Source organism: Magallana gigas, chromosome 9 (assembly GCF_963853765.1).
Source record: "Magallana gigas chromosome 9, xbMagGiga1.1, whole genome shotgun sequence".
In the NCBI taxonomy this organism is placed as follows: domain Eukaryota; kingdom Metazoa; phylum Mollusca; class Bivalvia; order Ostreida; family Ostreidae; genus Magallana; species Magallana gigas.
The window spans coordinates 48,162,122-48,185,729 of record NC_088861.1 but is presented as its reverse complement, the minus strand read 5'-3'; the positions used below and the strand labels follow the sequence as shown (position 1 = coordinate 48,185,729).

Below are 23,608 nucleotides of genomic sequence, written 5' to 3'. Positions count from 1 at the left end.
TTTAAACTTAATAACTTAATAATATTTTAAATACACATGTACTAGATGATTGGGACACAGTGTAAAAATTGAAAGTAAATCATTATTCAGAAGATTCATCATATGCTTTAATGTATTTTAATTACCAAATGTAGCTGTTTGATTCACAATTAGCTAATGTTGCCTAGGTAAGCACAATTCATTCCTGGGCCTTTTCTCGTACATATACTTTGTTTTTATATTAAGTTTTCACATAAGTTTTTGATGTGCTCTCTCTCTCTCTCTCTCTCTCTCTCTCTCTCTCTCTCTCTCTCTCTCAAAACACTAATTCATAAAAAGACATGCATGTTTGAAAAAAAACCTGGATCAAACATCAGTTTTTATTATATTTTGCAATGTCCTCTTACGGTATGATATCAGTAATACAAGTATGCTCTTCGCAACACAGAATATCAGCGCCTTTCAGATTCATCTTCATAAAAATGCAGTCTGCTTTCTAAGAAAAGTAGAGACAGGAAAAACAATATGAAGTGATATTTTGCATCATTTGTTTTGGCTAAAATTTTAAATTTGTAAAACGAAATGTTTTCTGACGCTTGAATAATATATTAATTTCATTTTAAAATATATATCGTATTGTATTTTTTTTTTGTTTTTGAAAAAAGAATTGATAATGTTCAGTTACACAAACTAACACGATTCATTTGCATAATAGAATTACCTTAGAACAGTGCACTGAGAACGGATAGTTGGGATATTGACGCAGCATACACACTTCCCCGGGATAGCAGACCCGATTCCACACACAATTAAAGTGTGTGTCACATTCCGGACACATTAGTCCTACATATGAATATTAAATTTGCCAATATACCAGGTATATTAATAAGAAATATAACATAAATGAAGAGCATGCATTAAGTATACAAAACATTCTTCACTAAAAAAATAAACTTTCCAGAAAATAAATCGATTTTAAGACTAAGAATGTAAATTAACTCACTTCTTTACACTAAAAATTTTATCTGTAAGGTTTTGCAAATACAACACATATCATTTTTTTTATTTAAAAAAGCTAATCTTTGAAATATAAATGCATTTTACACGTACAATTAAAAATACTAATTGTAGTGCTCTTAGCAAAAGTGTATCTGTTTGTATTTTGTATTGATTTCCTTAATGTTATTTCACCGATTACTTTTACTTCGTGTTTGTATGCAGGTTGGAAAGAACAAACTAATGTGTATGTCCGTTTGGTTGTGCTGATTGGGAATCGGCTGGTATATTTAAAATCATAGGACAAAAGCGTAACGATCACACATTTATAGTAAAAATGACTATGTGCTTGAAAACAGGTTAAACTAACCTGGTGTGGTTGACATTGCTTGATGTGTTGTTAACGAAGATGCTGAAATATAGTAAAAGCTTACTTCATTAGACATCCTTAAAAGATTGAATTAAACATGTATTTGTATTATGTAAAACATATCTAATGAAGTTATTGGTTGTGTTGAAGAAGATGCTTAAGGAGGCTGGGGGGGGGGGGGGGGGGGGTTCAAAACAAAATTCCCCAAAATTCATCAAATTTGCAGAAATGTTTCATATAATCTTAATTTACATTTTAGTGAAAGACCACATCACAATCATCGTTAATTTTATCATTTATTGCATTTGAAAAAATTGCACATTATGTAAAAAAAAAAAATTTGAAAAATATATGAAATATTTATAAAGGCCAAAAGCATACCAATAACATCACAAAAAATTAACACGATAACAAAAACTTAACATTATTTGTTATAAAGAAAAATATCACAATTTTACCAAAAATATATTTGTCACACAAATGCCAATATGCAAAGAAAAAAAAAGTAGCCACAACGTTATTTCCAAATTTTAACATACTAATAATCAATAGATGTGTAATAAAGATTGAGCAATATAAAAGATTTTCGATGGTGAAATTTATAAAAAAAGGAAAGAAAGAATATATAGGAGTTTTACAAGTTACTCCCTTTGAAAAGTTAAAAAAGTGCTGAAAAACAGCTAAAATGATTTTTTGGCATCTCGTATTCATTGGTAACCATCAATTGACTCTTTAAATAATGCTTCAATACCATCATATCCAATTGTTCAAAAGAAAATTTGAGTACAGTGTAAGAGTTATAGAACCTTACAGTGAAAATCTTTTTTGTGTAGAGATAAACACGCTTCAATATGGCAGCCACCCCCAGCCTCGTTAAATATTTAGTATATATGGAATTTCTTATCGCTCTTATATGCAGTAAATCTCTAGAACGCATAGATATCAACAATTTTATTTTATTTTGTCATACCTTATTGCTTTCTAATCAACTTTAAAAGCAAAAGACAAACAACAATGATATAAACTTCAAATTATTGTACAGAAGACAAGGTAGAGGAGTTATTTCTGGTTCAAAAGAAAATATAAAACAATTTTGAAAGATTTTGCTTTTAGGTAACTCGAGTATTCGACTATCGCTTAGTCATATCGATCATCGACTAAAATTGTCGTAGTCGATAAGTCGTCATGAATTTTATAAAATTCGAAACATTCAATTTATTCTTATTTAGATACGGTACCTGTCACAATATAATTTTCAAAATTTGTCACTGATTTATAATTGTGTCTGTAACCATTTGTTTAAAATTCAGGAAACATGCATCGAGAAATGAATATCAAGGAATCTGCGTATAATTAAGATAACGATAATCTGAATTGTTGTTATTTCCAGCAAAATGCAGTGCATCTAAGTGCAAAAAAGTGTTGTGTTATTAAAAAGATATGCTTAAATAAAGTGAGCTTATATAAAGAATTCTAGAAGATGATTATAAACAAACCCCAACCTTTATGTCTGAAACAAATCAGGAGACAATACTTGATCTAACACCACCACTGCCAAAAAGTTTGTAATTTTTTTTTTCTGTATTTATAAATAAACAATATCATTTATCAATTAGTGATTTCGCTAAGGTTTCCTAATCAACAACAACTACCAATATCACAAGCTGTTATACATAAGCTTTCACTAGAGCTATCATAGAAAGACAAAGCATCAATGTTCAGGGAAACCACCTCTAACCAATTGCAGACTCGGTGTTAATTCAAACGATTCTGTTCACCATTCAACAACTAACCATCAAGTCATCAATATACCGTAAATCGAATGTCACAAAAGCACTTTCAAAGTCATCAAGACACACAACTCAGAAGGGCACTAATATAGATCCTACATTTTCATTGGATACATTTAATAATTGACTGGTAAAAAATATTATCAAAAAAAAAAGATTTTAAAAAATAGTTAAACACATGATGCAATTCAATTCTTTTGATGCAGATCGTTGGACTTTTACACATCTCACAAATATATGTGGGTACAAGATCAAACCTTTTTAAATATAGGAGAAAGCAACGTCGATGGAATAATCTGACAGAGAAGCAGGCAGAATTAGAATTGTATGTTATCAAAACAGTTCTATTTTTTTATACATCATTTCATCAATAATTGGTTGAAGATTATCTACGAATGCAATATGATAATTTATCATTATTGTTCAACGTGGCATTCATTTTGCACTTGTATTTTATATTATATGATATCATTAGTGGATGTAAGCCTGAAATTTTAAATAATATCATCATTAGTCAGAATTCTGATGCAACTTTTTCTTATTAGTAGACACTGTATCAATAATGAATACTACAGTGCTTGTTGCAATCTGTAGTGACCCAACCAATGGTGCATGTTCCAGACAATTGACCTCATTTGATTTGCAGACAATACACAACATATACAAGAGCTAATATGATTTGAGCTCAAAAAGACAGATAACTTATTGTTAAATTAATGATATATAATTATTCTACATAACATACGCCACACTTAAATTCACAATACGTTATACATTATAGTTAAAATAAGAACAGTATAGCAACCTTCCTTCTCTCCTTACCTGATGTCATGACTTCAGAAGCAGCTGGTTTGGTTGGCGCAGAAACGACCTCTGACCCCGCCTGACTGAGCTCCATGGAGACAATCTCGGTGGTGGTTTGATCGGTCTGGTGTCCCGTCGCGACCTCTGAAACCGGAGCCTTGGTGGGGACCATCATCGCCTCGGTGGTTCCTGTAACCACTGGCTTGGTGGGAACTAGTGTGGCTGTAAATATATGATAAAGCAGATGTAATTAAATAAATAAATAATGAATGAATGAATAATACTTGTCTACAGGAAAGTTGTATGAATTTTGTCTAATTATTGTGATAAGGGGATGTACAGTGAATGCATTGCAAAACATCTTGTTATACTTTTACACTTATGAATTGGCCTGTTAAGCTCACCGGTGCACAGTTTACAGAACTTTCGGCAGGAGGTCTCGGCGATGCGGCGGTAGGTAGGATTAGAACAAACATCATCAGGTAGCTTTTCACATTCCTCGTAATCTCTACAGTCAGTGGTGCCTGTATAACAAATGATCATCGTCTGTCAATTACTGATGATAAAAATTATGATAATGGAAACTGTATATAAATAACCATGATTTTTTTCCATAATGCATTGATTTTGGACATGATGATTTTTGGTCGCAACACAAAACTTAAATACATGTACACACCATGACCAATACAGACGACTACGACGACGACGAAGAAGAAGACGAAGAAGAAGAAGAAAAAGAAGAAGTGTAAATAGACTTAGGAGAGGTGTTTCTTGTTTACCTGTACAATAGTCACAGGTACGTGGACAGTTTTTAATGGCCCAAGTTTTAAAGACTCCAACACAGGATTCTGATGAGTAGGTCGAACAATCCATGGCATCTTTACAATCTGCAATAACACAGTTCAACCATTGTTATCATTAACTGTTCATACAGGGCAAATACACAGAAAAGTCGCATAACTTTACGGGAAAAATCACGAAAAGTTCACTGAAATTGACAGATATTATACTAAAGAACAATAAATATCATATATGATATTTATTGTTCTTAGCATATATATCATTTTCAGTGAACTTTTAGATATAAAAATGGCGCCAAATTTTTTCATGGGAAATTTCTAAAGTACTAGTAAGTGTTCTTTTAATATGAATAATTCTCTTGCTCGTAGCAAAATATCCAGTGTTTTTTAACTACTTAAAGTTCCCTCGCTAGTAAACGCGCGTCACATTTGTCTTAACTAATTAATAATTTTTAATTATCAATGAGTCCATGTCTAATTACTCATTGACGATAAAAAATTGTTGATTAGTAAAAGATACATTTTAAGAAATTCGTAACAACAGGGTAGCAAACAGTAAATCAAAATCTTACCTTCTCCCGTCGGCAGCGCCAGGGAGGTAGAGGACCCTGGTCCAGCGGTGGCAAGGGTGGGTTCCACGGCCGGGGTGGAGGAGGCGGGGGTGGTGCTTATGAAGACGGAGTCGGGTGGGGAGATGGGCGTCAGGCCCTGTCCAGGGTCTGTAGTGTATAGAATAAAACCACGGTACTGTTAGTGCTCTTTCGTTGCCAACCATGAACAATAATTATTACTAATACTATATATAGAGAAATATTCGCCCCGTTCTATTTTCGCCCCCTTTCGCTGTCGTTGTCAGAGGGCTAATTTAAGACTGAGCGAATTTTATGTTGCAAAAGATATAACTGTTAACACAGCTGCATTTAGGCGAATTCAAGACAGGGCGAAACCGTTCGCAAGTGTGAAAGGGCGAAAATTATACGGGGCGAAAATAACTCTGTATACCGTATCAAATAAAATCACTACAGAATGATCCGTCTATGCATTCATATGTAAGTACAATCATTGGCGTATAGTATGGTTATTTTATTCAATGTATCCCTGCTGTATCGCACTATCCACCGCGAAATGGACATTAAATCTGTTTCTTGTTTCTTTTTTTGCCAGATGCATGGTCTTATTCTTGTTAACAGCCTTCCTGTAGGCGTACAATAAATTTGAAATTTTTCCTGTCTCTGTCGACAATTTTTGATAATGGACAACTTTTCTATCCATTTTTTAAAAAAATAGACACATACAAATATATTATTGAATTGCTTCTAAATTTACAGGAATCTTATCTTAAATAAAAGCCGAAAGTAATGAACTACATAACAAACATGTGTTATCGATAAGTGTTTTTTAAATTTAATTTTCATGCTTCAGAAAGTATCCGTTCACAGACATTAGCAAAAGAAAAAAAAAACGAGAATAGCCAAATTAACATATAAAAATACCAAAAATCTTATTTTTCGCATTATATTAACATTGATGGATTAATTATCTACCTAAATTCATATATGTATATTAATGAAATTAACTGTTCACGTTTTTCCCGTCTTTACAATTTGATGTGTAACAAATTGACTTACAGGTACACTCATCGCAATGGTTCCTGCAGTGTTCTCTCATGTAGGCCCGGTACCTTGTGTCTGTACAAGAACCGTTTCTAAAAGCGGCACAGTTGGAATCCAAGTCCTCACAGGGTGGATGGAAATCTGAATATTTTTATTTTAATTAGAATTTTTACAACTTGCTAGAAATAAAACTCGGAATTAACGCGAGGATAACTTTGATGACGTTTTATTACGTCACCATTTGATATCAAACTAAAAGAGCATGAATTTATATTCGCGAATTCAAAATGCTTAAGAAAAGATGTATATACATTAGCCACTTAGTCTGTAAATACTTTATAGTTTATAATCATTAGTAGATGCAGTTTAAACTACGTATTTTGTTATTCGCATATCAGGCACACTGATTGTCAGTAAGGTTTTTTTTCATTTCTCGATTTATTACACTGACGGTAAAAGATATCATTACTTGGACAGTATCCACATCTATAAGGACAGTAGACTCTGGCCCAACCCTCGAAAGCTCCTACACACTTCTCGTCAGGGTAGTACCAGCAGTTCAGCGTTGAGTTATCTCTACACCACTCAGAAGCTACAACACCAGACAACAAATGTAACAATTTGTAACAATGACACCCCACTTTCTATCACAAGTTATCAAAGTGTGTAACAATATGTAACATGATACCCCACTTACTATCACAGATTAAAAAAACTGTAACCATTTGTAACAATCATATCCCACTGCTGTCACAGATTACAAAAAAGAATGTTTCGTGTAAGCAACGTTAATTAAGAGTCGGTTTATTTGAAAACAATGCACAAAAATTATCTATATTTTTGGACCTTTGCTAAAACGCAAAACGGAACCCGTTTTAGATTTTTTTATACCTATATACACTATCATTTTTCCTATGTTATCTTTTATAAAAAAAAAACCTACAAAATTAAGACTTCGCTAGTTTTTTTCATAAAAAAACATGCTACAACCAATTTTGAGTTTCTGCGTCTACGAGACCAATTGATAGAGACGAGTGAAAACTTGATTACCTGGGTTATAGGCTGTGGTAGTTGTTGTTGGCTCTGAAAGAAAAGTGTACAGAACACTTATATGACATTGCGTGAGCAAAAAAAACCCAAGTATTCCTTTTAAAGGAATGATCGGCAATAATGATATATTGATAGCTAGAAGCAATCAACATGATCAGTTTGATGTAAAGTAATTTAAAAAGTACTGTATTTTTACAAACTATAGAATATTTTGAATCTGTACACCATAATTTCATCATTATAAACCGTCAACAAATTTAATTTTGAAATAAATTTGGGGAAAGCCGTTCGTAAACTCCTTGTCTAGTTTTACATTTTTAAAGTAATTATTAAATGTTAATGTATCTTCTTCTTCTTCAGGATACCAAGTAGGGCTCTTCAAAGAGCATTAACACGTATACAAAGAAAGAGTTGTATTAAAATAATTTAGTGCGACTGAAAAACATTGAATGTCATCATAACTTGCTATTGAGGTCGCATTATAACGTAACCTTGTTTATAAATCAAGCTGTCTTCTTAGCTACTATTATGCAACATCAATAGATCGAGGTCAGTTCATGGAGCATCTTCTTATGATTGAGGTCAGTTCATCGAGGTCAACTGCATTACTGAATGAATCTTTCGATCGAAATTCTTACGCGTGATACAAAATGTGCATTCTTGAATTAACATGTTGAACTGTATTTTATGTATGTTTGCATCTCTTAAGGTAAATGAATTGAAATAAAACTGAGTAAAATGTTATATAAATACTAAACCAAACTTTTTTTATAAGAACTACTTATGCAAGCAGAATGTGTGCGCACGTGGAAACATTTGCCGGATGCCTCATATGGACACACCAGTGATCGGCCGAAGCCGATCACAAAAAATCAACAGTTACATGTAGCAAAGAAATTGAGTCAATTTTGATTTGATGACTGATTATAATGTTCTTGTTTACCGATCAGTGAAAATCCATTTTGGGTAAAAAAAAAACAACTACTCATCGTTGTCAATATAAAAGTGACCTCGCAAGAAAACCGTGTTGACGTCACTTAAATGGATTTTGTAACCATGACAACTTACCAGGGGTGGTTGTCGGAAGTGTGCTCGAAACGAGGTACTCGGTGGGAGCTACAAAGAGGATGTAACAAAGGTTTATTTACAGCAAAGAGAGGGCTTAATCAACCAAAGGTATGACAATAGTTTACAAAAATCGAAAAAAACACGTTATAGAATGTTTAACAGAAGATACATAACATACATTTCAGAAAAAACTAACGGATGTTACATTACACAAATTCTTTAGTAGATTACCTATACAGAAGTTACAAAACATTCTACAGTGGATTACATTTATAGAAGCTAGTTAACTTCCTACAGTAGTTTACCTTTACAGAAGTTACATAACTAAATCCTACAGTAGTTTACCTTTACAGAAGTTACATAACTTCCCACAGTAGTTTACCTTTACAGAAGTAACACAGAACTTAATCCAACAGTAGTTTACCTTTACAGAAGTTACAGAAATTAATCCTACAGTAGTTTACCTTTACAGAAGTTACAGAGCTTAATCCTACAGTAGTTTACCTTTACAGAAGTTACAGAACTTAATCCTACAGTAGTTTACCTTTACAGAAGTTACAGAACTTAATCCTGCAGTAGTTTACCTTTAGAGAAGTTACAGAACTTTCTACAGTGTGTTACCTTTACAGAAATTACAGAACTTCCTACGGTAACAGTAGTTTACCTTTACAGAAGTTACAGAACTTCATATAGCAGTTTACCTTTACAGAAGTTACATACTACTATAACTTAATCCTACAGTTGTTTACCTTTAAAGAAGTTACAGAACTTAATCCTGCAGTAGTTTACCTTTAGAGAAGTTACAGAACTTTCTACAGTGTGTTACCTTTACAGAAGTTACAGAACTTCCTACAGTGCTCCCTCATGTACTGTCCGTACTGCTCCTGGTTGCAGATTTCTTTACCGAACTCATTACAGTAGTCTAGGTCGTCCTCACACGGCAGCTTCTCTGTAAAACACAATGCTGAAATTTCAATGGCTCTTCCCGAAATGACCACTTTTGGGAGTTGTAGTAAAAATAAACGATTTAATGCAGACGGTTTTGTTAGACCGGCTTCATATATCTTAACCATTGAAAGATACAACTAAATTATTGAAAAAAATCGCTGATCCCCAACAAACAGTTGTTTCTTTTGAAAAGAAGTTCATGTAGTGGTCGATATCATGTGATCTGTTTGAATAAGAGATTCTGCTATCTTTTATTATTGCGATTTTGATAATTTTCTCAGTTTTCAGCATCGAAAGCTGTGTATACTTTTAAAAAATCCTGCATTTAATAAAAAAACTTAAACAAACAGAACACTAACAAATTTAAAAACAAAAACAAAAGAGAAAAGAATCGGGTAGACGATGATACCACCTTCCTTATTTTTTTGACCATCAACCCGCTCCCCCTCCCCCCGTCCCCGATAAAGAAAGGTGACTTACGCGGGCAGTATCCACATCTCAGACTACAGTTCGCCCTGGCCCAGGTCTCGAACGGTCCCACACAGTCTGTGTCCTTGTACCGGAAGCAGTCACGACCAAGTACATCGTAACAAGCTGTGGGAACAAATTCAAAGTACTGAAAGTACATCGTAACAAGCTGTTGGGACAAAACTGCCTTTTGTATTAAAAAAAAAAATTTAAATGCTTAAAATACATCATATCTTTGGATAACTTCCTGCTAGTACTTACATAACAAAAAAAACAGTAAACTAGCTCGTTCAAAAATAAAATCAGGTTGCTTGATTTCCAAAGTTATCTCTGAATGCATAAACAATCTGGGTTTTTTTATTTTGACACATTTTGCGAGTTGACAAAACGGTTGTTAATTATGCTTAACATACATGTATTCTATGACATTGACTGTTTAATTACATGATTAGTTTAAAGTCACAGCGCACTCCTTAAAAACAAGCAATGTTCGTCTACCAAATGAGCCAGAAAAGGGATGCAAGCTATGACATTGATATTTCCCCAAGAGACTTTGATCAAGATCCCTTAAGAGAGGGTACAACTGAAAAGTGGTGTCAAGCTGACGGGCAGAGAAAATACTATAATGCGGGACCTTAGAGCGTTATTTGGATATTTTTTTCTAGAAAAGACGTTAATAGTAACATAATAACAAGACTAAATGATAAACGGGATAATTTTAATTTTCCATCCGGCGGGTACGACCAGTCTGCAGGGGATGCTTACCCCTTCTAGGCATCTGATTCCACCTCTCCCATTTTTGAGGTCTGTGTCTGCTCTGCTTGAATTTGTATTTTGCTATATGGATTTTTAAGACGGTTGATAGTTTGATATTGTCATTTTTCATTTCACATATCCAATAAGATATCCCAAAAGTTAAAGTTTTGAATTGGTGAAACAACTTATTTAAATAAGTAAAATCACTTTTTCGATAAGGTTATATCCAGAATTATTTGAATTTCTCATTAAGAAGTAGTTTAATTAATCCAAATTGGGGATATTACTAAACGACGATTTTAAGATGAGTTCAGAATTCCAGCTGCAGGTCTGTAGCTCATGGTGTTTATTACGTTTTCATCTCTAAACACGCAAACATTAAAATAAATTCTTAATCAAAGATGATCTTCTTAGTTTTAAGCATATAAAAAAGAGATGAGAAAAGAAAATAATATTATGTTAAGTCATGATTATTTGTGTTATTACCATGGATCATTTAACATGTGTGATATACACAGATGCAAACAAACTTTGTGATTAGACAACTGCTAGTCCGACTGCGCGGGATCTCCTTGACCAGTCGGATTGGTTACATAATTGTTTATTTTTTAAACCTGGAGCCATTTAATATGCTTTTAGTTGAATGGTAGATTTTTTTATGTACAATAGATAGTTTTTATATATGTCGACCACTAAAAGAGAAACAATGTAAGTTTTTTTCTTATTAAAATCAACGTTTTCGATTTACGGACACGTATATATTCAACCATTGATTTTAGGATTACCGATAGTTTGTTTTCATTTTTTCTCTAGTGTTACCGTTTTCCAGCAACCCTACATAATGGAAAGCATTAATTGCAGACCAATAAATGAAAAGAAAGAAGAATAAGAAACAAACAAACAAAAAACAAACATGAATAAAACTTAAGTCAAAGTTATTTTCAACTACATTGCATGCATGTGCTTATCTTTAAAGAAAAAAGTCTTGTATTTTTTACAGTAATCCGGGATTCTGTAAATGTCCTCATTGATGATAATATTTCTATTGTATATAATCAACGAATAATTCATTATTAATTATGTAAATAAGATGATAAGAAACAAACTTTACTCTTATTTCATTTGCGGTTTCACTATAAGTCGATTATCATAAAAGAAATAAGGAAGAAGCACATACAGCTTTAGACTAACGGCCCTTCATCAGAACTTCCTTTGCCAAGTCGGATGGATTATATATTTATTCACATAATTTTTAAATGAAACTTTGAAAAAGTAAGATATTTTGCATTGGCATACAAATTGCTTATTGTAGTTTAATTCCATTAACATCAAAACAAATTTTATATATATGCCAAATGAACACGAGTACAGGTCTAAAAGGTTTAGCTTTTTATGCAATACCCAAACAATTGTCATTTCCATGACACTGGCAAATTAATAAAAAACAACCTTTTTAAATAAAATTTATGTCAAGATTTTCTCAACTTTTAAACTATAAAAAGATTATTTTAGGGATCTAAGATCCGAATTAAAAAAAGTTGTCCTTTATTTCCGGTGGCAAATGAAAGCTCTGGATTTTTTTTTCAGGAGATAGTTTTACTGCGTTCGGAAGTTTATCCCACTATTTGCAATTTCTACACTCAGTTCGTCCCATAGAACCAATAATTAGAGTAAATTCTTCACAGTAAGGACTATGAACAAAGAAATGGTACGAATGTTTCATTTGATCAATTTAACTAGTGATGGTTATATCAACGTAAATGTTTCTCTCTGGTTGCAAAATCAAATTTATATGCTTGTCAAACAACAACGACAAGGAGAGATATGAGTCAAACTTAAAGTAGCAACTCTGTCAATGACATATAGTCATTGCTGCAATGGGAATTTAAACCAAAAACAAAGGGATTTATAATCTTTTTTCCAAACCTTCTTTTGTAGAAGGAGTGTTGACAGTTGACGCACTAGTGTTGATATCCATGGTCAAAGGTGGTGAGATTGGATTTAGATTCTGCCCAGGGTCTGTTGTATTAGCAAAAACATCGATTCAACATTATATAAATTAATTCTGGTTGTAATGCGCTTTCTGATTGGCTAAAAATTATTTTATATCGTATAAAGAATGTTGTCTACGTCATAGTAAGACTAACGTCAAGAACGTATCAATACGCCTGACGTTAGGTTTGAATTTTGTATAATTTTACGTCATTTTAAAGGTCAAATGACCGTATTTATCTACAATGAAGAGAAAAAAAATTAAATTATAACCAATGAATTAAATATTTATTAGTTTTATACGATATAAAATGGTTTGAAACAGTTTACGCTTTTTTATAAACCTCTCAGCGGTTTATAAAGCGTAAACTGCCTCAAACCATTTTATATCGTATAAAACAAATAAATATTGAATTCATTCCTTAAATGAAAACTGCTATTTCAAATGGATTGTCATTCTTAAAAATATATAAAAGAATAAATGTCACCTTTTCTGCCTTTATATCATTATTATAACAATAGTTTCGCATAAAAACAATCATTTTTTCTAAATTCAGAGATATCAGTTTTCTCATTAAAACACCAACTTTTTTTCTATACGCTCTTCCAATAATAACGTTTATGTATATATAAACAAATGTTGCCGATGCTCTCAATAACTATTTCAACTAGGGGTATCAATTATATTTGCAATACTGTTCTTATTTTCCCGTAACATGTCTATTAAAACCTTTCTTTACGAAATGATATTCTGTTCTATTATACAATTCAATGCTACACAAATGCCCATTTTCTTACAATGACACTCATTGCAATGTCTTCTGCAGTGTTCTCTCATGTAAGCGCGGTACCTCGTGTCTGTACAAGAACCGTTTCTAAAAGCGACACAGTTTGAATCCAAGTCCTCACAGGGGGGATAGAAATCTGAAATTTTTTTTAATTAGAATTTTACAACTTGCTAGAAATAAAACTCGGAATGCGAGTATAACTTTGATGACGCGTTATTACTTCACCATTTGATATCAAATTAAAAGAGCATGAATTTTTATTCGCGAATTCAAAATGCTTAAGAAAAGATGTATTTACATTACCCACTTTGTCTGTAAATACTACAGTTTATAATCATTAATAGATGCAGTTTAAACTACGTATTTTGTTATTCGCATATCAGGCACACTGATTGTCAATAAGGTTTTTTTTTTCATAACTCGATTTATTACATTGACGGTAAAAGATATTACTTGGACAGTATCCACATCTATAAGGACAGTAGACTCTGGACCAATTCTCGTAAGCTCCTACACACTTCTCGTCAGGGTAGTACCAGCAGTTCAGTGTTGAGTTATCTCTACACCACTCAGAAGCTACAACACCAGACAACAAATATGACAATTTGTAACAATGACACCCCCTTACTATCACAAGTTACCAAAGTGTGTAACAATATGTAACAAATTACCCCACTTACCATCACAGATTACAAAAACTGTAACCATTTGTAACAATCATATCCCACTGCTGTCACAGATTACAAAAATGAATGTTTCGTAGTAAGCAACGTTAATTAAAAGTCGGTTTATTTTAAAACAATACATAAAAATTATTTATATTTTTGGACCTTTGCTAAAACGCAAAATAGAACCCGTTTTAGATTTTTTATACCTATGTACACTATCATTTTTCCTATGGTATCTGTTATAAAAGAAAAAAAACATACGAATTTAAGACTTCGCCAGTTTTTTTCATAAAAAAGTATGCTACAACCAATTTTGAGTTTCCGCGTCTACGACACCAATTGATAGAGACGAGTGATAACTTGATTACCTGGGTTATAGGCTGTGGTAGTTGTTGTTGGCTCTGAAAGAAAAGAGCAAATTGTACAGAACACTTATATGACATTGCGTGAGCAAAAAAAAAAATCAACAATTACATGTAGCAAAGAAATTGAGTCCATTTTGATTTGATGACTGATTATAATGTTTTTATTTACCGATCAGTGAAAATCCATTTTGGGGAAAAAAAAAAAACTACTCATCGTTGTCAATATAAATGTGACATTGCAAGAAAATCGTGTTGACGTCACTTAAATGGATTTTGTAACCATGACAACTTACCAGGGGTGGTTGTCGGAAGTGTGCCTGAAACGAGGTACTCGGTGGGAGCTACAAAGATTATGTAACAAATGTTTTATTTACAGCAAAGAGAGGGCTTAATCAACCAAAGGTATGACAATAGTTTACAAAAATCGAAAAAAGCACGTTACAGAATATATAACAGAAGATACATAACAGACATTACAGAAAAAACTAACAGATGTTACATTATACAAATTTTTTAGTAGATTACCTATACAGAAGTTACAAAACATTCTACAGTGGATTACATTTACAGAAGCTAGTTAACTTTCTACAGCGGGTAACCTTTACATAAGTAAGATAACTTCCTACAGTAGTTTAGCTTTACAGAAGTTGCATAACTAAATCCTACGATAGTTTACCTTAACAGAATATACATAACTTCCCACAGTAGTTTACCTTTACAGAAGTAACAGAACTTAATCCTACAGTAGTTAACCTTTACAGAAGTAACAGAACTTAATCCTACAGTAGTTTTCCTTTACAGAAATTACAAAACTTAATCCTATAGTAGTTTACATTTACAGAAGTTACAGAACTTAATCCTACAGTAGTTTACCTTTACAGAAGTCACAGAACTTCCTACAATAATTTACCTTTACAGAAGTTACATAACTTCCTACAGTAGTTTACCTTACAGAAGTTACATACTATAACTTAATCCTACAGTTGTTAACCTTTACAGACGTTGCAGAACTTAATCCTACAGTCGTTTACCTTTACAGAAGCTACAGAACTTCCTACAATAATTTACCTTTACATAAGTTACAGAACTTCCTACAGTGCTCCCTCATGTACTGTCCGTACTGCTCCTGGTTGCAGACTTCTTTACCGAACTCATGACAGTAGTCTAGGTCGTCCTCACACGGCAGCTTCTCTGTAAAACACAATGCTCAAATATCAATGACTCTTCTAGAAATAACTAATTTTGGGAGTTGTAGTAAAAATAAACGATTTTATGCAGACGGTTTTGTTAGACCGGCTTCATATATCTTAACCATTGAAAGACACAACTAAATTATTGAAAAAAAATCGCTGATCCCCAACAAACAGTTGTTTCTTTTGAAAAGAAGTTCATGTAGTGATCGATATCATGTGATCTGTTTGAATAAGGAATTCTGATATCTTTTATTATTGCGATTTTGATAATTTTCTCAGTTTTCAGCATCGAAAGTTGTGTATACTTTTAAAAAATCCTGCATTTAATAAAAAAAACTTAAACAAACAGAACACTAAAAAATTTAAAAACAAAAACAAAAGAGAAAAGAATCGCGTAGACGATGATACCACCTGCCTTATTTCTTTGACCATCAACCCGCTTCCACTCCCCCCAACCCCCGATAAAGAAAGGTGACTTACGCGGGCAGTATCCACACCTCAGACTACAGTTGGCCCTGGCCCAGGTCTCAAACGTTCCCACACAGTCTGTGTCCTTGTACCGGAAGCAGTCACGACCAAGTGCATCGTAACAAGCTGTGGGAACAAAATCAAAGTACTGAGAGTACATCGTAACAAGCTGTTGGGACAAAACTGGCTTTTGTATAAAAAAATATTTTAATGCTTAAAATACATCATATCTTTGGATAACTTCCTGCCAGTACTTATTTAACGAAAAACAGTAAACTAGCTCGTTCACAAATAAAATCAGGTTGCTTGATTTCCAAAGTTATCTCTGAATGCATAAACAATCTGTTTTTTATTTTGACACATTTTGCGAGTTGACAAAACTGTTGTTAATTGTGCTTAACATACATGTATTCTATGACATTGACTGTTTAATTACATGATTAGTTTAAAGTCACAGCGCACTCGTTAAAAACAAGCAATGTTCGTCTACCAAATGAGCCAGAAAAAGGATGCAATCTATGACATTGACATTTCACCAAGAGACTTTGATCAAGATCCCTTAAGGGAGGGTATAACTGAAAAGTGGTGTCAAGCTGACGGGCAGAGAAAATACTATAATGCGGGACCTTAGAGCGTTAGTTGGATATTTTTCTAGAAAAGACGTTAATAGTAACATAATAACAACACTATTTGATAAACGGGATAATTTAAATTTTCCATCCGGCGGGTACGACCGGTCGGCAGGGGATGCTTACTCCTTTTAGGCATCTGATTTCACCTCTCCCCTTTTTGAGGTCTGTGTTTGCTCTGCTTGAATTCGTATTTTGCAATATAGATTTTAAGACGGTTGATAGTTTGATATTGTCATTTTTCATTTCACCTATCCAATAAGATATTCCAATAGTTAAAGTTTTGAATTGGTGAAACAACCTATTTAAATAAGGAATATCACTTTTTCGATAAGGTTATATCCGGAATTATTTGAATTTCTAACTAAGAAGACGTTTAATTAATCTAAATTGGGGATATTACTAAACGATCTCAATAATTAGGAACGTAGCATCAAAAAGGGAGACGGGGTTTGGCTGTCCCCCCGCATTTTTCTCACATCAATTTTTAGTTTTTGCGTAGATTGGGAGTAGAAAAAAAAACTAAAGAAAAAATATCTTAAATTGCTTCCATCCCTTTTCATTAGGATTTTTAAGACTGTGTAAACAGATAGCCATGCTATGACCTTGAATTGCTAGTATTACATAATGGTCACTATGATATTTATGTGTACCTAGATGCTGCGCACTGAATGGTGTTAATGATAATTGACAGAATGAACTCTGTGACTCTTGTAGCAATGCATAGTATTCTTAAATGATGTTATGAAACCTGTCCACTATGATGTCCCTTCCACTATCAAAAACGATGCTACGTGCTTCTACTTGTAATTACACAGGCTTTCAGAAGTTGGAGTTCTATTTGCGTTTCGCTATTCACTATTCGAATGACAAATAGATTTCTGAGGTAGGTTCCCTATTCAAATTACCGTAAACATGGTAATAAAAGCAAATTCTAAATTCCATATAAACTTCCCTATTTAATTTTGAGAAGCAATTAAAGAGTAAAAAATATTACTAGCTAACCTGACCTGACCATTAACATGATTTACACGACCAGTAAGAGCTTTAGCTAGCCTGGCGAAAAAAGGACATTTCGTATTATACAGTTAAAAACGATTTCTTTCAAGGGGCTGACTAACACCCTGTATCCCATATTTGGGCCTTCATATTGGGTGAGAATGTGGCCCCGGGAAAGCCCAGCCGACCCTCAAAAGGATTTGGGTCTACACGACCAGTAAGAGGCTTAGCTAGCCTCTTCGCTAGGCTAACTAAGCCTCTTTCTGGTCGTGTAAACCCTATTCCTTTTTAGAGTCTAATGGGCTTTCTCGGGGCCCAATCCTCAACAAATATAAAGGCCAAGACATTGAATACAGAGTGTAAGCCAGCCCCTTGAAAGAAATCCCATCATAACTATTATACGAAATGTCCTATTTTCGCCAGCTAGGTAAGCCTCTTACTGGTCATGTAAACGAAATTCCTTTTGAGGGTCGACTGGGCTATCCCAAAGCCCCATCCTCATAAAATATGAAGGCCTAAAACTTAGATACAGGGTGTAAGCCAGCCCCTTACAGGAAATGCCATTATAACTGTATTATACGAATTTTCATTTTTTCGACAAGCTGGATAAGCCACTTACTGGTCGTGTAAATTATGTCAATGTTCATGTCAGGTCAGCAAGTAATATTGTTTTTAATATTTAACTGTTCCTTTCAATGAAAAGGGAAGTTTATATTGAATTTAGAATTAACGTTTATTAGCATGTTTACGGTAATTTGATTAGTGAACTGAACAGAGAATTCTTTTCGCTATTCGAATACTGTATAGCGAAAAGCAAATAGAACTCCAACTTCCGAATGCCATTTACACATTTCTATTCAGAATATATAATGGCAGCGATGCGTACGTCTGTCTGTGTGACGGTGATTTGTTTGGTTCTCTGACATTCACCATTGTTTAACAGAACAGATACTAACACATCAGGTGTATTCGTTTAAATTTCACACCTATCTTCTGGGTTTTTTCTTCTAATAATATGCAATACGTACGTAGGTCATGACTTACGTTTGTCTATGATCTACTATAATGTGGAGCATATTCAGCCAAGCGAACAGACGCAGGCTGTTGTGTCATTACCGTCTTATAAAAAAAAGCAAGAGCCAGCCCATCATGCATGTACCTTTAGGGGGAGACAAAACCCTTAAAAAAAGGCTAAGCGAAAGAGTTCCAAGATGCAAGCTGACGAGTAATTTAGGATGAATAAGACATAAACACAATCTCCGCAAAGAGGAAATAAAGAATGAATGAATGAATGAAAACCAGGTTAATATCTATTATTATACCTTCATGTTAAATACTGAAATCTGATAGGTTTAGACGTAGTTGGTAATCCGTTCTATTATCTTCAGCGTAAGCAACACACTTGACAACGGGTAACACAACGAATTGTTACATGCGCGTAAATTATGCGCATACGGTTCGCCGTAGAATTCACTTCATTTGTATATAAAAGCAGTAAATATTTCTTTAAAATTAAGACATTCAATATAATAGAATAAATAGTGCCTGTTTAGGAGGGTAACTTTTGAAATTGACACTCCTCGAAACCCATTGTCAACCTCCGCTTCGCGTCGATTGACAATGGTTTTCTCGGGGTCAATTTCAACAGTTACCCTTCCAAACAGGCACTATTTATATATCATTATGCTATAACTGTTTTAATTAAGGAACGATTGTGCCGTGATTGTTAATTGCAAAACAATAAACAACTTTTCTAGCAAAATTGATGTCGGGATGTACTCAACTTTTGAGCTAAAAACAGATTTTTTTAGGGTTCTAAACTCCTAATTAAAGGAGTTAGCCATGTATTTCTAGTGCTAAATGAAAGCCCTTGTTGTTTTGTTCAGTCTAACCACGTCAGGGACCTTGTCCCACTATTTGCAATCCCTACACTGAGTTCTTCTTAAAGCATAAAAAATAAGAGTCAATTCTACCATTCAATGTAAGGAATCTGTACAAAGAAATGATACTAATGTTTCATTTAATCAATTAAACTGGTGATGGTTATATCTACGTATATCTTTCCTTCTATTTGCAAAATCAATTTTTTTTTCTAATATGCTTGTCAAACAACGACAACAAAGAGAAATATGATATTAACTTAAAGTAGCAACTCTGTCAGTGACAAATAGTCATTGCTGCAATAGTAAATTAAACAAACCATAAGGGGATCTATACTGTTTTTACAAACCTTTTTGAGGCTCAGTATTGACAGTGGATGTACCAGTGTTTATATGTGTGGTCGGAGGTGGGGAGATTGGCGGTAGATTCTGTCCAGGGTCTTTTGTATTTATAAAAGCAACAATATAGCATAATACGAACCGATATATGAAAAAAGAAATCACTCGCCGTGGCATTTAACTCGACTTTAGGTATCGACGACGTACGATCAATTAGCAATTCTTTTTTCCATACTTACGTCGAGTCGATATATCCCAGTGAACTTGAAATAAAAGATACCACTGAGTCCGAATAATCTGTTTCATATTTAGATATTTTGCTAGAAAAATAATTTAATGGTAACCTAAAACTTTTGATAAACGTGATGACTTAAATTTTACTATCGTCAAGTTTTCTTACTTATATAGCAATTTACCCTCTTCACATGCATTTAGTTTTTAGTCTTCAATTAATTCGATACGCAAGGACATCCTTTACATACTTTCGATTTTTAAAATGAGATAAGCTACGGACAAACAAGTTGATAAAACAAGATTTTCAAAAGTCTCGATTGAAGTTATCGTATCGCAATTTATATGATCGATACCGCGACCTTGTCGGCAAAAATAAACTTTGCAAAAATAATGCTTATTGTTAGGCCATTATTATTGACCAAATTGTCTACGGATTTTTTCGTTTTCCCGATTACGACAAAGAGCACACGGCGGGTGTAACAAGGCATCATTTACCCCTTCAGGGCACCTGATCATACATCTAATTTTTGTAGATGTTCGTTTTTGTTGTGATCCTGTTTTGTATTTTTCCTGAGAACTATTGATTTTGAATACTTTTCGTTATCACCACGTTTCATTTTTATTGAAAAGAAGGTGTGTGGTATCAAAAACACATTAATTTTTATTTTAAAGCGTTACTGTACGTTGTATAAGAAAGAAAAAATAGTGTGATGGTATAAATATTTGCTGAATAATCATAAAACTGCTCTGCTTATCTGACAGAAGAATCCTATTTCGTTACATAATTTGAAAATTTTAAGATTATTTTTGTAATCTAGTAAAAATAAAAGGGTTGAACGAAAAGAAGAGATCAAAACCAAAACTGTTGCAAATAGTGTAAACAAATTACACCAGCAGTTTACCTAACAAATTCACAGACAATCCTGATAAACGAGCTGAACGTCAGGGACTTGTTTCAGTTAAACAAGTAGACGTAGAATACAATCATCTGCTCATTAATGTTTATAAATTAATGTCTAAGGCTAACAACCAATCGGTATAAAAAAGTATGAAATTAAAAAAACGCTAGGTTATGCATTATTATTCAGTTGCATGCATATATTAAACCAAAGTTGTCAGGGCCGAAGGTTAACTCGCCCTAAACTTTCCGCCATAATGTCAATTAGTCATTTCGTTTCTGGGCACCCCGTTTAGAAAAGTTCTTTCCATTAATACTAAAATCGCATATATTGTTCCATTTTAATTATCAACTTTTTAATTGTATTATAGAAGTCCGATCCAATGTATCTGCTTGTGTGAACTCGTCCTAAACTTTTTCGTAAATTAGTCAATTCGCGTTCTTGGTTACCCCGTTGTAGAAAGTTTTCAGGCAAATGTGTACCAAAACTGAAATCGCCCACTCAAAAAACGAATTGACTCATTTTATTAATTCAACATTTGTCAAATCTTAACTTCTATGTATTCTTTTAAAAGGCTCAGTCAATATATTCACTTTTTACCCGTTCATTCAATATTATTTCATTGCAAGTATATATTTTGATGCAAACTTTCCCTGACTTGGATCCGCCAAAGCTTGTCCACCATCTTACTCTCATTTTTGCTATTTCGGGCTTGTTTATCGAAAATGGAAGGAGTTTTTTTTTTATTAATTTCACAATAATAACTTATCAGTTAAAATTTAGTTTTACCTTACGGACATCATCACGCATGTGTTGAAATACCAATGGTGTAAGCATGTACTCTGGTGCAGGCATTTTGTAGTTTATTTGCAAAATGCCTTAATTTATAAGTAAAGATTGGGATCAAGCTAGTGTGTTTTCATAAATGCAGTAAAATTTAGAAAGTAGACTTCACCTAATTTTAATTTATATATTTGTATTTCACAAAAAATTTAATAGCTTAACATGTTTGCCATATTTAAGCACAGCATGGTGGCATTCAGCATATTTTTTTTATTTATCAATATGTATACTGTGGTTTCATCAATATTCGTTGAATACCAATTTTCGTGGATTTCGTTGTTAAGTTTATCCAAGAAATTCAATTTTTATTGAAGTTCAATTTCAACTAACATTTTGTATTGATAGGATCATTGGCCACAAAATTTAGTATCCTTAAAACTGTGGTTTTCCAAAAATCCACGAAAATTGATACCCACGAAAATTAATGAAACCACAGTAACTCATCAAATAAAAATATGGCTACTTCCGAAAAGCACTCACAGAACTCTTCTTAACAGCTGAGGTAATTAAGCAACATGATGAAGTTTACGGTGGAATCATCAATTTTTTGGCTTTCGTGAGTAATCCTTACCCAAGATTCACATCACCACGAACGTATAATTATACAAGCATGTAATTCATACTTAATGAAGTTAATATCCCAATTTCGCTACCAACGAAATTACGTCTTCGCGAACAAGAAAAACACTGTCTAACCTCGAATGTTGACCCCCACAAATTTAAACGATTCCAAAGTATAAAACAAATACCTTGACCCTCACTTTTAGTGGTCGCTGGAGTGGCCAAGGTGGCATCTGTCATCCTCCGTCCGGAATCTAAACTAATGAAGAGACAAACCAACCAAATGAACGCCGCCATTACATGCAGAGTTCTTAGTAAGGGAGTAGGACAAGAAGTCTGTTATAAATGATAAACTAAAAGGTGCTTTGAGAACAAAGTCTTGATCATTCTGTTATCGCATCTCCTTGACGGGAGAAACCTGGTGGGCAAACACATAGAACCTGTCATGAATTACATCACAAAGGACAATATTTGGATGGATCCTTGACTTTATACATAAATAGTTGTCCAAAACCGCAGTAAAATTCAAACTACGCAGTTCCAATTTTCAAATAAACTGTCTCTCTCTCTCTCTCTCTCTCTGTCTCACACACACACACACACACACACACACACACACACACACACACACACACACACACACACACACACACACACACACACACACACACACACACACACACACACACATCGAAAGCTAGACTCTAGAAAATACTTTTCTTCTTCTTTTATTTTTTAGTTTTAGGAAAGTACAAGAATATATCTTACTTCAACGGAACTCATCTCTGCTAATTGCATATATTCAAATCATGATCAATTAGACTATTCACTGATATCTCCAACAAGCCCAGACAACAACCAAACTCTTACATTGAAAGTCATCGTTCTTTCTTAAGCACCAAAATGCGAGAATATTTTACTCATTACAACACTAATAAATTTGCTGCATGAAAGTGAACGGGGAAGTTGATGTATTCGTATATTTAGATATGACCTAGGTTAGTTTTACCTTAAGCTTATACAATCTCACTGCTCTGAAAGTATTCTTCATAAGCATTAACACTTCATAGATTCTATGTATGGGGCATATTCATAATATTTTTTT

The 23,608-nt window shown here is 33.5% G+C and overlaps 1 protein-coding gene across 2 annotated transcripts; it reads right to left on the bottom strand.

Annotated features, from left to right (window-relative positions):
- Positions 1 to 276: 276 nt before the first annotated feature.
- On the bottom strand, positions 277 to 22,829 carry LOC105326186 (uncharacterized). Of its 2 annotated transcripts, none has more exons than XM_066070999.1 (21): positions 22,704 to 22,829; positions 16,132 to 16,245; positions 15,527 to 15,649; positions 14,752 to 14,799; positions 14,462 to 14,494; positions 13,879 to 14,001; positions 13,436 to 13,561; positions 12,572 to 12,664; positions 9,902 to 10,015; positions 9,300 to 9,422; positions 8,474 to 8,521; positions 7,406 to 7,438; positions 6,825 to 6,947; positions 6,371 to 6,496; positions 5,315 to 5,461; positions 4,722 to 4,829; positions 4,344 to 4,463; positions 3,958 to 4,161; positions 1,346 to 1,387; positions 701 to 822; positions 277 to 475 (listed from the first exon to the last, which is right to left on the bottom strand). In XM_066070999.1, the coding sequence occupies exons 1-21, from the start codon at positions 22,798 to 22,800 to the stop codon at positions 383 to 385; spliced, it is 2,160 nt and encodes a 719-aa protein (XP_065927071.1). In that variant the 5' UTR covers positions 22,801 to 22,829; the 3' UTR covers positions 277 to 382. The 2 variants fall into 2 exon arrangements, with proteins under 2 accessions (XP_065927071.1, XP_065927072.1); XM_066071000.1 differs by having other exon boundaries at positions 278 to 475; positions 3,958 to 4,152.
- Positions 22,830 to 23,608: the final 779 nt, after the last annotated feature.